The sequence below is a fragment of the Rissa tridactyla genome, chromosome 9, assembly GCF_028500815.1.
Source record: "Rissa tridactyla isolate bRisTri1 chromosome 9, bRisTri1.patW.cur.20221130, whole genome shotgun sequence".
NCBI lineage: Eukaryota > Metazoa > Chordata > Aves > Charadriiformes > Laridae > Rissa > Rissa tridactyla.
Window position 1 is genome coordinate 9068696 of NC_071474.1, and position 16437 is coordinate 9085132.

Below are 16437 nucleotides of genomic sequence, written 5' to 3' on the forward strand. Positions count from 1 at the left end.
TTGCCCACGCGCTGCCCACAAGCGAAGCTGCCACAAACTCGCTGCCTAAAGAAGCCAAGCCCCTGATGAGAGTGGCAAGCAGGGGAAGCGCCGTTCGGTGCCCAGCTGAATCAGACCCACGTGCCAGGAGTGATTCAGCGATGACCAGGCTGGGCTTCGACGCACCCCTCGCCCCAGCACCCAAGATGGGGGGGGGGGGAGGCGGTGCTGGCAAGGAGAGGCCTGAGATGGAACCAGGAGGGCGCAGGACCCAACACCTCCCACGCAAGAGCATGAACACGGGTTCACCCCTGGCTCCCAGCAGTGACTCCTTTGCTAGGAATCATCCCCGCCATCCAAAACATCCCCCTGCTCCCATAAGCAACCTCTGTGAACCGCTGCCACCTCCCCAGGAAGCACAGGCCCCTGGGGAAAGTTTGCACTCCTACTCAAGTCTCAGCCCCTCACAGCATTTTGGGGTTCCCCCCAGTCCTGCGCCTTGGCCCCCAAGCCCAGGGAGGGAGGTGTGGAGCCGGCAGCGATGCCAGGGGAACGTGCTTTGCTCAGTGTGGAGCACACAACATCCAGCAAAAACTGGCAGCTTCTCCTCCTTCCCCAACTTAAGAGAAGATCCTCTCCCAAAAAAATAAAAAATACCCAACATCTCTGTTTCTGGAGTCGAATCTTCCCCCCACCACCACCATCCCTTCCTTGTTAAGGACTGCTTATCAGCATTTTTCAATTTCAAAGCAGTAAAGACATTTTCTGGTCACAAAGGACCCACGTAATACTACCTCTCGCAGCAGTTCAGATGCATGTGTGCGTCTGACAACGCACACTCCGCTTACGCTGGTGGCTTCCAAACCCCTTCGCAGCCTTCCCTGCTGCTCCCCGCCCCTCCAAGGGTTAAAACCAAACCACAACAAACAGCAAGCACAGGGGAAAAAAAAAAAAAAAAACAACACGAGTTTCTCTGACTTCCCCAGCATCACCCACCATCGCCGAGAAAACACTCCAGCACTGCAACGCAGGATAAATATGGGGCAACTGGAAGAGGAGTGTTGCATTAGTTTCCCCCTTTACTTTTCCCATTCCTGCGGGGTTTGCAGCGGTTTGTTGGCAAGGGGAAGGGAGGGCTGGGGGTTCAGGGTCAGCGGCACATGCTGAAAACCTGCTTAGGCATCGCATGAACATGTAAGCGAGCGGGGAAAGCGGCTCCCTCATCTTTACCCAGCGAAGGTGACAAGCAGAGCTGCAAAAGAGGCGCTGCGATTACTCCATGGCTCTGCTGCAATCGCACAGTGACCAAATAAAACAGCCTCGGGAAGAGACCCAGCAAAGCCCCTCTCCTTCCATGCAACTGTGCCATCGAGGTGGGGAAATAAATAAATAAATAACCCTCCATTACTCATTTCAAACCTTGCTGCATTTAACTGCCAGAATAAAGGATTCCACCTCTTCTCTGCTCAACTCCCACTGGCAACTTGCTCTGGGGGCTACATTTCCCTAAATGCTCACATTTCAATTAGCATTAGAATAATGAAATGGCTCAGAGTTCATCTCACCCAAAAATGTACTGGAAAATAAAGAGCAGAGATTGGAAGAGATGAGGAATTTTTTTTTTATTTTTTTTTTCCGTGCACACACACACAGCGTGATGGATTCAGGAGAAGGAAATATATTCCTTTCTCGACTCCACGCTGATGAGATTAACATGGGCTTTGCTAACTGCCTCTCCAAACAAGGATAATGCAACTTCGAGTTGATTTTCCAGATAAACAAGCATGCAAACAAACGCAAAGTGCTCAACTAAAAATATCTCCCTGCTCCGATGCTTCTCCCCACCGCCACCACCCCGAGACGAAAACAGGCAAATCCTATCGCAGCACCACGGCGAGTTGCAAAATTATAACAATGCGAGTTAAATAAGCTACTTAAGGGACATCTCACTGTCCTATTTATTTTTTATTTCTCCCCTCCCCTTAAAAAGGCGAAACCGCAGATCCCCAGACAGACTCAGCCAGGGCAGGGATGGGAGCATTTTCTGTTGTGGGGATGAAAAAAAATGACATTCTAATCGGATCCAAAGTCTCGAAAAAGAACAAGCAGCTCAGAACTTGCCTTTCTTGCCCAATTTGGATATATATGTGGCTGTGGCGTTGCCCCCCGCCCCCCCCCCCCCCGGCAACCCTCCCCCCCCTTGCAGAAGCAAACAGTTAAAGTAAGCAGCAGCTTTAGCATCTTTGCCTGCTACTCTCTCTCCTGCTAAGGAATCAAATCCTATTTACTTTATACCTCTTAAACCTTGGCCAAACTGTTGCTGGGTTGGTGTTTGGGTTTGGTTTGGGTTTTTTTTTGGATGGGGTAAGGGGAAAGCGGGATCTGCGTCCTCTGCCCGGGAAGCAGGGCTGAGCTGTGCCAGGCAGCGCAGCAATGCCGAGGGCACCTGAGCCCTGCACAGGCAGCCCAGCCCCGCACCCTGCGCCGGGAGAGCCCCCCACTTACATGGAAGTGATATTCCTTGAGATGTCCGTGATATTGATGCTCGTGTTGCCATTGCTGCTGCCTGAATCCTGCCCTTCCAAGAGAGGGAAGAGGTTCCCATCATCCGGTTTCTTGCAATTGATGTCTGTCTTGCTGCAAAGACAATTAGCAGGGCAAGCCAGCACCGAAAGCAGATAGTCTCCCCAAATGCTCCAGAGCAAAAATACCCTCCAGAAAGTGCACTTGGTAGGGCAAAGAGAGACATCCATCTCCGATTGCTGCTTCTAAAAAAGAGGAGGAGGAGGAAAGGGGGGGATAAAGGGAGGGGAAGGGGGGGAAAGGGGGAAGGAAACAAAGACAGAGGGAGGAAAAAAAAAAAAAGCACAAAAAAAAAAAAGGCAAAAACCCCAAAAAAACAACAAAACCTCAAGCGATCAGATGCAAAAATCCTCCAGCAGATGAAATCATGCTGGCAGCTGGCTCGGAGAGGCTGTAATTCCCGCTAGGGTAGCGGCAGCGGCAGCGGGCGGGGATGCATGCTGGCCCGGCCGCCCGCCGCTCCCCGCCAGCCGCTCCGGAGGATTGCAACGGGGAGGCTGGGGAGGCAGCCCCGGGAAATAAATAAATAACAAAAAAAAAAACCCCGGTGCGAAAGTCACCAAGTCCCACCTACTGGGCAGAATTAAAATTGACACACCTGCAAAAAAAACACACAGAGGGAGAGGAGGGGGCGACCTCCCCCCTTTCCCATCGCTTCCCTCCCCCCGGCCTGGCCAGCCCTGCTGCGGCGGGCACAAAAAGCAAGGGAGGAGGAGGAGGAGGAGGAGGAGGAGGAGGAAGGCTTGCAAAGCGAGCCGGGCTTTGCAATAAAAAGGATTCCCCACCCTCCCCCCCCCCGCTAAAAGCAGTCTAGGGGAGGGGGGAGAGAGGGGAAAAAAAACCACCCCAGCACCGCTGGAGCCCCAACTCAGCCCCGCCAGCGGAAGAAAAGTTGCAGCTGGGGTTAAATTTGTTGTGGGGGGAAAAGCAGAGAGGCTCTGGCTCGGCTCCTGCTTTCTCAGACTCTTTCGTCTTTTGGAGGAGGACGATGCTGCCTTTCGCTTGGTTGTCGGGTGGGTTCACACACACACACACCCCCCCCCCAAATCCGGACAGAGGGGTGGAGAGGAAAGAAAGATTAAACTGAACTGGAAGAGAATAAAAGCCAGTGTGGATTACAGAAATTTAATTTTTTTTTTTTTTCTTTAGAGGATCCTAGCGAGAGGCAGATCAGACCGCTGGGTGGAAAAAAAAAAAAAAGCAACTGGAGAGCACCCAGGAAGGACTTTCTAGAAAAGACACACACGCACACACACCCCCCTCGAAAATGCAACGGGGACTCAGCGGCTGCCGGGAAGCACAGGCAGGAGCACCCAGGCTCGGGGCTCCCGTCCTCCCTCCCCTGGCTTCCCCCTTCCCTCCTGCAGCAGATTCTGCAATCAGACATGCAAAAAAAAAAAAAAAAAAAAAAAAATCCCTGAAAGAGGAAGACTGAAGTGTTGAAAAGGCTGAGCTCAGAGCGCCGAAATGGCATCAGGAGAGCAGTGAGTGCGAGCTGAACAGCAGAGCGAATTAAGATGCATGGTGCATTTTTGGCAAGCACAAACCCAAGCAGATCAGAGCTCTGCTTAATTTGCTCTGCTTTTCTACAGCGCTCTCCTGCATGCCCCTTTTTTTTTTTTTCTCCCCCCAATAGTTTCGTGTCTCTGCTCCTTTGCACAGAGACACAGTGATAAAGGGACAGTGCTGCAGGAAGGACCACGGGTGTAAGGAGGAATTACAGGTGTAGGACTCCAAATATTTCAAGGGTCTGCTTCTGCCAGGCACAGGGCTTTGCACAGGGAGGAGAGACAGAGGCACGGGCTGAACCGACACCTCCAGGATCTACTATGCACCCCAAATCATCCAAGTCCAGGAGAGGCAACAGGATTATGGAGTAAAAAAAAAAAAAGGGAAAAAAAAAAAAAAAAGAAAAAGCAGCTGCAGGGAGGATTTGCAAGCGCAATTCTTGCACCCATACACCTCAGTGAGGAGCAGGCTGCCCACATCCATGCTCATGGGGAGCCCATCCCAGCAGGGAACGGGCAGGGCTGACCCCTGGGTAATTCCTCACCCATCGCTGCACAGCTGCATCGCGCACCCTGGGAGCAGCAGTGGCGTGCAAGGGGCTGCACATACCAGGGCATCAGTTCTGCTCCCACGGGAGCTTCTAGGGTGCCAGGCAGCTTTGGCAGGGCTCTCTGGGAAAGGTGGGTGTGCTCATGTAGTGAATAAATACTGAGGTGGGAGGGCTGGTTTCTCCCTGAGCCCCACCTGCTTGCAAATTACTGAAGTGAAACACCTGGATGCAGAGAGGTCACTGAGATGCCTGGCACTGCAAGGGAGAGGAGCATAGAGGGGTGCTGGTGGGTCCCCAACCCCATGAGAAGCAGCTGTTATGTAGAGAAACTGTAACTGGAAAAGCGCCAGAGGGGAAAACACACGGGCAATTTTTGCTCCGTGCCTCAGTTTCCCCACCCATGTCAGAGACATGCCATTCTTGTGTCTCAGCACCGTGACCAGACCGGAGGAGACACCGAAAGAGGGCACCATGTCATGTGCTCCAGCTTGTGGGGAACAGCAGGCACCCCGCGATGCCCAGCCAACACATGGGTTCATCCCTCAGCAGCACAGGGGACAGGAATGTCACACTATCCACAAAACCAGTGCCCAGGGCAAAGCCAGGGCTTCCTTTATACTGGAGCCGGTGCAAGGTCACAGGCTCCTTGTGACACTCGACATCAATCACACCATCGCATTTGAAACCAGTGTGAGGCCATCAGCCTACCCTGGCATGTCACCAGAGGGCTGGTCACAGGGTGGGGACACATTCAGGGGGCACGCACCCACCTTGGGGACCCATTGCAGCCCCACAGCATGGCGAGGCTCTCCTCTGGGCAGATCAGCGCCGGGACCTGGGGGAAGCCATTGTCACCTGGAGGTGCCATGGTGGCACTGCTTAGCTGCGTGCACAAGCACCCTGCACCCTCTTTGCCCACCTGGGTGGCAGTCTGCCCTGTGTCCCCCCATCCCCCAATGTGTGGGGTCACCCCCTGGCCTGGAGCAGTGCACAACCGCTAACGAGGCACAAACCCACCGGGAGAAGCTTTTTGGGTCCTCCTCTGCAACTCGAGGCAGTTACGTGCTTTGCGCTCTCCTTGCAAAGATGAGGTTTAACCCACAGAAAGTTGGGGAGGTCCCAGGTCGGCTGTCCCAGGTGGGAGGACGCAGGAGCCCATCCGCCCCCACGACCCGCACATCCCGCTCTGCCAGCCGGTGCCAGGCGGGCCCCGCGTCGGCAGCTGATGAGGAGGTTTTGTGCCAAGCCACGGCTTCCTCTGCCGCTAATAGATAAAGCCGCCGCTCGCAGAGGAAACGTGGCCGGGCAAGGCAGGGGAATGGGAGGAGCGGGAACATCCAGCTGGGTGCCCAGAGGGCAGGCGGAAGGTAGGCAGGAAAAGAAAGAAACTGGGGGGCTGTTCATCCTCCCCATTGCAGGCTGCCGGGGGCGGATTGGCGAGTTCGCTGGCAGAAGAGACTGCGGCAACCGCAAAGTCCCTGCCACAGAGAGCTGACAGGCCACCAGCCTTCACCCAGCACCAGAGCCGGGCGGCCCCTGGTCCTGCCTCCTCCCCTTGAACCCACCACCCCTCACTGGTCCACGGGCAGATGGAAGGTGATGCTCAGCAAGGGCAGCACTACCTCTTGCACACCCAGACCCAAAAGGGGACAGGAGTATTTGGGAGCTGCCAGTGGTGGGAACGCGCCATCCCTGCCTCTATGCCTGCTTCCATCCCTGCCTCCATCCCTGCTTCCATCCCTGCCTCTATCCCTCACTCCTGTCCCCGTGGAAGAGGGAGGCAGGAGCAGGGCATGAGTGATGGGGCTGTCAGAGTGCAGAGATGGTATCTCGAGCAGAGGCCTTGCCGTTATTGCTCTGAAGGATGCTGGCAAATTGCTCTTTCAAGAAGCATCTCCACAAAGGATGAAATCAGTGCCTCCTGCAAGAGCTCTGCCCCACAGGGGCTCAGGGGCTGGGTTCCCTCTGGCCTTTGAGAGCCTCCAGAAATTCCATGGGATGCACTCGGATGAGACTAAACCCCAGTTCCTCTGCAGAGACATCCCCATCTCTCCCATCCCAGCTGCCCTCTGCATGGGGACACGAGCTGCTACCAAAACACCCAGCCCAGAAGAAGAAGTGGGGCTGGGAGGTACCTGGGGGCTACAGGTAGCGGTGGAGGCATCTGCTTTGTTTGCACTTCTGCTCTTTCCATGCTACATGGTTGCCTTTAGCATCGTGCTCTCGGGCTGGCTGCCCTTGGGGACAATCTTTCCTCCTGCCACTTTGCTTCCCAGGTAAAGGCTCCCCAACACACCACTTGCCTCCTGGGCAAACACCACGGCCCTTCGGGCCATGATCAGAAAGAGATCCATGGTCCAATATCTGCTCAGTCATCATAAGCTCCGACGTCCACTCCTGCCTCTGATCTCCGTATCGATCCGGCATGCACCGCCCCGCTCCCTATTACCAGAACAGCACTCGCCGCTCGCTGAAAATGATGAGCTGACATTTTTCTAGCCCCCCTCTCGTCCAGAAGGATCCGCGAGTCTGCCTGCAGCAGGACCACTTTGCACACCTCTGAAACGCAGCCAGCGCCGGGGCGGGCAGAGCTGCTGTTTGGCAGCACGCAGCGATGCCGGGCAGCCGCACGGGGTGCGAGCTCCGATGGGAGAGGCAGGGAGAAGGGTTTCATCCCCTGCGGTGGGAATTTGGCTGCAGCTTCACGCCCCCCCTTCGCAGAAAACCCCCCCGGAATTTTAGAAGTGTCATTTTTGGAGAGGGTCCAGTTTGCAGGGTAAATGCCCGGGAGGTGCTGTCAGTTCTCAGGGAGGGGGTCAGGGCTGGTTTGAGGGGGACAAGCATCCCCCGCGGCATCACTGGCACGGGCTGCAGGAGGAGAACATCAGCCCCTGCAGAGCCAAGAGGTGTTTGCTTCTCTCCTGAGCCATGCAGGCACACGAGCATCAAAAGCATTGCTGCCTGAAGCAGAGCTCCTTGTTCCCACCACCTTGGGAAGAGCTTGGAAGCAGCTTTTGATCTGATGTCCGTATCACTTCTCAAGCGCTTGGCAGGAGCCCCTGTGCGGCAGGGAAGGTCTCATCCTGCACACGGGTCAGCCTGGCCCCTGGAACCTGCAGGGAGAGGCGCAGGGGGAGGCACACGGGGCCATCACATTTGGGCAGCAACAGCCGTGTGATGAAAGGTGAAGGTCTCAGCCAGGAGAGGTGGCTGGAGGGCAGCCGGTGGTAGGAGGCTCCAACCTTGTGTTGTCCTCGCTGATGCTGTGGGCGTGTGGGGACTAGGGCAGGGCGAAGCCACTCCAGCCAATGCCCTGCTCATAAACTCTCCGAGGCTGTTAAGAAAGTTTAGGGAAAAGCACCTAACCAGGAACCATAAACAGGAACAAAAATTTCAGGAGAAAACATATTCAACTGAGGTCTAGAGAAACAGCCCTGTCACAAAGATAACAAATATTGCTGTGCTTGCATTCATCGCTAGAACCTGAACCCGTCTCCCACCTAGGCAGCTCCTGAATTAATGTGTCTAGCCAGGGAAAAGGTCTGGTCATGGCTGTAATGTCCAAGAGATGGTCCAGGGAGCATGTCTGCAATGGTCAAAAAAAAAAAAAAAAAAAAGACTGAAACAAAGGTTTTGGAAAGCCCAAGGAATAGGAAGGAGAATAATGCAGAGCAGATTATAGCCACAGTCAAGAATTCAAGGCAGCGCTTTCATCTGCCAGCAATGCTCTGCGCGGAGCCGGTCCGTCTCTCACGGAGAGGAAAGAGGAGCGATTCTAAGCACCGGTGGGGAAGCTCTAACAGGGCCTGAGGGCGGCTGCTGGGAGAGGAGCTGGGGAGGGGGCTGCAAAGGAGTCCCAGGACACACTCCAGACGGCCCTGCTGCAGGCAGATAACGGGAATTACAGTCCTGCCATTGTTCCTCTGATGCCCTGCCATCTGCACGTCTCTCGGGGCGTTTTACGTGCTCAGAGCCACTCGGCTGTGGGCATAAGTCAGGAAATTCCCAATGTGAGCAGTCAGACCGTGCAGTCACGGACACAACCCTTGCCAGGACAAAGGAGCAGAGGTCTCCGTCGTGTTCCCAAATGGTTTTCCCCAAACCGAGCCTGTGCTTTCAAAAAGCCCACGTTCCTAATTTGGTCTTTAGATGTATAAGTGGGGCATGTAGGACTGCAAGGGGGTCAGAGAGAGCCTGGGATATCCCACAGTGCAGGGCCTTGAGGTAAGGAAAATTGTTTCAGATTTTAAAAACAATCAAAATGAACCAAAAAAAGCCCAAAACTTTCAGCTTATTTTCAATCATGCTTTTAAGAACAAAAGGAAGAGCTACATCCACGCCAAGCCCTGTTTTCTTGCATTGCGGTCCATCGTCCGAGTGTCCCCATCCTCCCGCCGGGCACCCGCACCAGCGGCAGCATCCCTCCCGCGCCGCCGCGTGGTCCACGGAAACTCAAGCTGCCGCTGAGATGCTGGGAAGGAAATTGTGCAAAAGGAACAGCGGCCGTGACACACGCCTCATCAGAGAGCTAACAACGCTAGTCTCGGGCCCCTACCAAGCCTCCAGGTTGAATCACAGCTCACTGGAGAATCAATTCCTCCTCGCCCCGAGCTCTTCCCTGCACGTGGGCACAGAAACATGCTCCGCAAACCCCCGCCACCCTTGCGAGGAAATCAAATTGCTTTAGAGAAAGCTCCCCAGCTTGTTGTGCCTCCAAATCTTTCCCTGATCTTCCTTCCAGGGGAGTTCCATTGACTTTGCGGAGAGGTGCTGGAGTGGGGTGAAGCAGGAAAGAAACTAATACAACAAACTCTTCGTAAAATTATTTACCAAATTCTTTTTGTAGGGTGCTGCTTGCCCAAATAAATCTGGTGAAGTTGCTATTACCTACAGCAGGGTAGGGAAGGCAGGTTTTAACCTGGGTGTTGGGACTCCGGCATAGAAAGGACATACAGCTCCATCTCAGCATCACGTGCATCTAATGAGCTTCCCAAGTGTCAGGGGAATGAGGGACTCGCAGTCCCCACAGCTGACTGGGGAGATGGCTGTGGCCCCAGAAGGGCATAATTTCAAAAATCTCTGCTACGTCCCTCATCCCAAGGATGAGTTGAGGCAACATCTGCTTGAAATGGTGTCCTGGTCCATCAGGGGAATCATGAAACCCTGTATTACTTAAGACATCCTCCCCGTCCCATGATGGGTGGGTGGAAGTGAGACAGCTGATCCCACTCTCAGCCCTCCATGCAGGGAAAAGCGACTGTGACAAACCCAAAGGGACCACGATCCACAAAGCCTGGCTTAGCCTGGAGCCCTGGGCTGAGAAAGCAGGACCCCAAAGCTCTCTGCCTCAGCCACCTCACCCCGCTCTGGAGGAAAGCAAGCAAAAGCGGGATGCTCCCCCTTGGTGGCTGGTGGCATCTGTGTTTTCCTACTTTGACGCCTCCCGGGCATTACCTGAAAGCTGGAGTTCCCAGAGCATAAGGTGATGGGCTGACAGTGGCCCCGGTAGCAGGGCTGTGCTTCTGAGCCCTCCCCTCTGGGCGCTGCCACGCTTGTTTCTCGACGTGGGTTTCACAGAGTCGTTAACAATCCCGCTAATGCACAGCATCTAATCTCTCCCTGCCCAGGGATGACAGCAGCTGGGGCTCAATGGTGTAATTGTGTTTTGATCCCTTGTGCCAGACTTCCTAGACACACGCTGGGAGTTGATACCACCTTACAGGAGGGGGCCTTGCTGTAGGAAACAGCTACCACGAGCTCTGCTCACCTGGGGAGCAAGGGGGGGCTTGGAGGGGAGCTCAGGTTTTGGCTCTGCAGGAAAGCCCTTCACCAGTCCCACAGGGCTGGGCTAACAGGGGTTAACCTGGGAGACCCTGGAGGACACGGGTGGGCTGGTGGGGATGGAGGGATGATGCCCACCCCTCTAACACTGCCCTCAGCCCCCATGAGCTGCAAGGGGAACCGAAGGCAGGAGCCTGGTGTGTGAGCTGTGGCAAATGTCCTGCCAAAGTGTCTGCAATAAACAAATCAATAATTAAGGGAGGATGTACATTAGCCTTTGAACACACTCCAGGTAGAGCTTATTTTAGCCATTCCAAGGAAAGCGTGTGGGGTGAGCAAAGGTTGGGGGGGCTGCTGCAGAGGGCCAAGGGGCTGCAGGAGGATGAGATCTGGGTTAGGGATGAAGATGGAGGATCAGGAAGAGAAGGGTGAGATTTATCAGGCAGGAAAGTTGCAGCATTAGGGACGTGTCTGGGAAGCAGTCAGCTGAGGTAACCTTTGGGGAGCAAAGGAGAAGAGGGATGCGGGCATTTGCAGGGGCTGGAGGTGATGTGCATGAGCATGCCTGCAGGCGTGATGGGCACAAAACCCACGTTCTGGAGCTGGGAACTGGGGAAGTGCTGTGAGAGACCATCAAGGATGAGCTGTGTGGAGAGAGCACATCACCAACACCTCAGTCCCCTAGCCCTCCCCATGCGTGCTGGGTGAAATGCCACTGCAAGGTCTTCTGCTCCTTCCAACAACGGTGGTGCTCGGGGCCTGCTCCAGCTCCTGATGGATTGGCTAGTGGCCTCTGGCTGGGGGCTCAGTGTTAGATGCAAGAAGTGTTCATCTCAACCTCAGCCCTTACACACCAACTCAGGATCACCAAAGTGAGATTGTGCATCATAGCTCCATTCAACCGTGGCTGTTGATGATCCACAAATCCACCCCATCAGGTAAACAAAAGGTCTAGATGCCTGCACATACAACAGCTGGGAGGTTTTCTTCTCCTTGAGCATGCAGCAGTTTTGCTTGCCTACTCCTGCCTGGCTCCTTCTCCAGCCATGTCCCTTGCTAAAGACCACTGCCTTCCCAAAAGCAGCCCTACCAACCTCACACTTGCCTGTCCAGAGCTCAAGATGCCAAATAACTTGCAAACCTCCACCAACTCCAGACCTACAGTCCAAGAAAACATCCTACAATGGGAAATGATCTCTCAGGTCATTTTGGTTGGTGTCAGGTGCCAGTGGGTCAAGCTCCCAGGTCCCCATGTTCATCTGGGGGACACCACCAGAGTAGGAAGGCAGAGGAGGACACCAGCAAGCGCTGAAGATCTCCAGGCAGCAGTGCCATATTGTTCTCCACATCGGTGCCCGTATCATCCCTGCTCTGCCACTTTTAATAAGGAGCCCAAATAAAACAGTAAAAGCCAAAGCCCAAGATCTCGCAGTGCAGTTAAATCTTTGTTCTGCTAAAAGGGGTCAGTCCCCCACATCTTTTAGCTCTTTGCTGAGAAACTCTCAGCGCTGAGCAATTCCCCCTGTCACGCCACCAGTCTGAAAAGAAGCTCTCCCCACCCTTACAGAGAAAGATCTGGCTGACGTGATTTATGCCTGCTGCATATCCGAGCTGGCTTGCCACAAGCCTCTGCATTTGGGCTAGTGCTGGAAACCACACAGGAGCATCAGCTAATGTGAAACACAACCCACCTTCTCAGCGGGATGGGGTCCCCAGAGCCCATCTTCCCATTCCCCCCCTCACCAGGCTCAGCTTCTGCTCCCCCCACCAGGCAAGGCTGTGGTTTGTGATAGCCAAACGCATCAACGGCTGACAGCACAGCAGCGATAACCAGAGCCCTGCCAGCCCTGCTCCTCCCGGGGAGCTGGGGGTGCTCTGGGAGGGCCCTGGGGAGGGATGGAGACAGACTTCTGCCAGCCAGAGGTGCTCAGCCACCTGCTGCAGAGCTTCCAGGGGAGCCTGAGTTGGCCCAAAATCTCAAACACGGGAGAGTTGTAACCCAGCAAAGAGCTTCCGCCATGAAAAGCTATCAGTGAAACACTTGTGATGCAGTTCAGCTGAGTAAAATAAATAAAAGTGACTAATGACTCTGATTAAATATTAAAGGATCGCTTTATTTTTGCAAATACACAGAACATTGCACACAGCTGAAATCTGAGATGGCCCCTACAGCTGAAATGACCAAGGATAGCTAAAATGACACCAAGTTTTCCCTTGTGCTGTAACAAGGAGCATCTGGAGAAAGACCTCCACTTCCCACCAAGACAGAGCAACCATCTCCATCGGCTGCTCGCGTGCAGATTATCCAAACGGAGTTTCTACAACCAAGACAGACAAGCTGAGCCTCCAGACCTTGCTGTGCCAGTCTGACTTGTCTGTGTGTACAGACACTGCTGCACTGAGCAGGAAGAGTCAGTAGCAGTTGCTTCATCATGCTACAGGGCTCCCCTCGCTCCCTCGCCTCCCTCAGTGATATGCCAGAGCCATCAGATGAAGTTAGGGTAAATATTTCCTCCTGCTGCCTATTAATGCTGGCTAGAGGGGCATTCCTTCTCTCACCAGTCCCACCGCAAGCCCGCACCATTTCACTGGCCCCAGCAGCCCATCCCCATTCATTCCTCTTGGGACGCTTCTCCCCATATCCTCCTGGAGGTCCCCCAGGCGCTCTTGATGCTATTTGTTTCCCCACCTGCAGCACAAAGGGTTGCTGTGGTTTTGGTGGGTGAGAAGATCTGCTGGAGAGGTCATAGCACGCTGTGGTGGAGGCCCAGCAGTTCTGGGTACCCTGGACCCGGATCCAATGCTCCAAACCTACAGGGCGAGCAGGTGAAACACACCAAGATGTACCAACTGGAGCAGCCTTGCTGCAGGACCCAGGGCGATGCAGTGCTAAGCCAGAGGAAGACAAGGGATTGTATGGTCCAACATCCAAGTCCCATGGCTCAGACATCGGAGCCCCAGGCTGAGCAGCCAGCACACGTCCGTACGGCGGATACATGTGAAGAGCATGTAGTCGCTTCACAGGCAGTTTGTACTAGGAAGAAGAGACACGTTTTGTTATGAAATAATTCCCTCGGCACCATCTGGTTGTTTGTTCCATCCCCAAAAGCCCACCGGAGAGGTCCATCCTGACCAGAAACACAACTTCCTTCGGAGTTATTGCAACTGAGTGAGAACATTTGTCTCGGTGCTAACTTTATTTTTTTTTTGATAAGTCCAACAGGCACTGCAGCACCATATGTGCACCAGCCCCATCTCTGGAGAACCCCAAGAAAACTCCTGCCCTGCGCCCGTCCCTTCCCCTGCCATCTCCGGCTGGCCACAGCCACTGCCCAAGCACGGAGAGGGACGCTGCTCGGTTAAAATCCCAGTTATTAGGAACTCAAAGGGAAAAGAATGAACGAGTGCCAAATGGCAAAGGATAAAATCAATATGGGGAGAGCTGTTATTTAAGCTTCTGAGCTCCGGGGTATTACAAACGTTGGAGAGCAATGAAATAAAAATGATACATAAAGTGACAACATCATCATGTCTGTATAACTGACGCCCTTAGCAGCTGTTTGGTCTGAACAACAGAAGTAAATCCAAATCTGTGCCTGCTGCCCAGGGCTGTCTGGCACTCCTAAGGGGGCACTTTGTGATCAGAGAGAGAGGAAATTGCAGGGTATTTTTGCCAACCGGATCATTTTTAACCTCCTTTGGTCACCGTGCCCTGGAAGCCCAGAGGATCGCACTGTCAGCAACCCACTCCATGGACTGGCACAATAGCTCTTCTAGAAGAGTTTGGGTCTTTGCTTCAGCTTAGCCAGTGGAGGAGACCCCATGAGGGACCCCAGCAAGCTCGAGGTGGCAGCAAGACTCCCTGGGCACAGCAGCCAACCTGCTGCCACGGCCAGGATCTGCCCCTCGCAGGACACTGGTCCCTCTGCCAGCTGGGACCCAAACCGCACTGCATGGGCGATGCCAGAGGCAGATCCTGCAAACCAGGAGTGAAAACACTAGGCTGGCCTGCAAAGTGTCCTTTCCTTGCCTCCAAGGCTTTCTGGCACCCTCTTATCACCCTTTAAAGCTTCCCCACACCAACACAAAGCAATAACATTTTTATTTCTCTCTATTGGTGGAAAATTGAGATTTATTTTTTTTTTCCCAGCTTTCTCTACTTCTCCATCGTCTCTCCTCCTATTGACCAGACCCCGGCAGCTTTTCAGCCCTCCCAGCTCTGCCTGCAACCTGCCCCTCACTGCCAGACCCCCAGCGCATCATCCTGCCTGGGCCTGTGTGGGTACCACCGTTGTCACCAGCGGTGGTCGGTGTTGCGGTGCCCTGGGACCCCAGCAGCTGCTCGGGGCCAGGCTGGGCTGCCGGACAGCACGGATGGGGACCGAGCAACAAAACACAGCGCTGGATGCTTTGGGAGGCAGAGGGACACCTTGGAGGATGCAGAGCTTAAATACTGGGTTGCAGGAGGATGCTGCAGCGAGGGGATTCGTACTGCCACCTTAGGGAAAGCAAAAGAAATGCTTAACCTGAGAGCGGGAAGCGATGTCGCTCTCGCCTTGGGTTGAAGACCAGCTCCTGCGAGGCCAAGGCAGGAGTTTAACCTCCCCAGCAGCATGGGGATCTGGGGGAAAGCGAGCGTGTTAACCCCGCTTATGGCTGTGCTCTGCAGCTGCCGCTGCATTAACCCAGCTCCGGGAAAGCGCCCGGCCCCGCTCCAGTGCGGGCAGGCAGAGGCTTTTAGCGCAGCCCAGCCATTACAGCACCGCGTGTTATGGGTTTGCTGGAGGGAGAGGAGCAGCCTCCAGCTCCCAGAGCACCGTTTAACCTCCCGGAGATGCTCAGGGATGTGCCGGCGGGACGTGCTGGCAGAGAGCGAAGCAGCACCAGAGCTGAACAAGGCAGCATAGCCGTGACCACTGGCACCGGGGCAATGGGGACGAACCCAGTGATGGGCTGGGGCTGGGGTGGCCAGACTGAATGGAGACAGGGAGAGGACAGATGATCTCTTCTCCTTGCTTGCTTTGGCATGCTGCTTCTGAGCCTGGGGAAATCTGGCATGGCCTCCAGCCCTTCTCTGCCCAAATTGCCTTCCCTGGGCTTGTTCCTTGGGCTTTCCCCACGTTCTCCCACCCCTGCAGCCCATCCTGCAGCCCCAGCATGAGCTCACAGCTGCTCAGATCCACCCCACAACAGGGCTATGATTTTCTCCTACACTCCTGCCTGCACCCAGCTTCCAAGCAGCAGAAGAAATAGGGAAGGAAAAGGAGATTTTTTGGACTGTGAGCTTTCTGAAGGAGAACTGGGATCAGTGCTGCTTTGAGAGAGGAGATGGGACAGCAGGGACAAAGCAGCATTGTAGGGATGCAGGATGCGGGGTGCTGACAGCACCGTATCAGATGGGATGGGTTCAGGTGTTTCAGAGCAGGACAGAGAGCTGCACTCTGTCTGGAGAGATACAGTACCTGGGAAGGGTCAGATACAGCAGCTTGGCAGGGCAAGGAGCTGCGGACAGCCATGTCCAGAACGTAAATGTGGACCAGTGGAAGAGAAAGTGTCCAGAGAGACCTGAGAACATTGCCTGCTCTCTGCTCACCCTGACACTTTCAGTCTTTCCTCCTTTAGGGGAGAGGTAGAAGGTCTTGGTCGCAGCCACAGACATTGCCTAACCCACAGGTTTCTCCCAGCCTCTCTAGCATTCCTGGATTTTCATTCTTCCCACCTCCTCCCAAACCCTCATCCGCGTCTCTCCCAGTGTTGCTCAGCTCCCGCACATGACCCCAGTCAGAGATGCAGCACAGAGCATCTTACACTGCACTTTACCCACTGCAAATGCTGGGAGTAAGGAAGAAGAAGAAGAAGGAAGGAAAAAGAAATAGAAGCAGAAATACAGCCTCCGGGTTCCGCCTCCGTTTTTGTGAAACTGCAACTAAGTGGCAACAAAACTGGGGAAATCAGGGCTTTTCCCGTTCTGCTCTACACAGGCTCAATTCCCAGAGCAGGGGGAGCACAAGAGGCTGGGAGTGCAAGAACAAGGC

The 16437-nt window shown here is 54.5% G+C and overlaps 1 protein-coding gene across 4 annotated transcripts in view; it reads right to left on the minus strand.

The window, feature by feature from the left end:
* NTRK3 (neurotrophic receptor tyrosine kinase 3) overlaps window positions 1–3199 on the minus strand; it is a 228694-nt gene extending 225495 nt beyond the window's left edge. The window contains exons 1-2 of one of the 4 annotated variants that reach the window (XM_054214891.1): window positions 2889–3194; window positions 2485–2552 (exon numbers count right to left, since the gene is read on the minus strand). Coding sequence is in view for 3 of the 4 variants with exons in the window: in XM_054214890.1 (XP_054070865.1) it covers window positions 2485–2732 (248 nt within the window). In the remaining variant the exon portion in view is untranslated. Of the gene's footprint in view, window positions 1–2484 lie in introns of all 4 variants that reach the window. The other 3 variants (XM_054214890.1, XM_054214889.1, XM_054214892.1) reach the window with 3 other exon arrangements.
* Between the last annotated feature and the right edge of the window lie 13238 nt (window positions 3200–16437).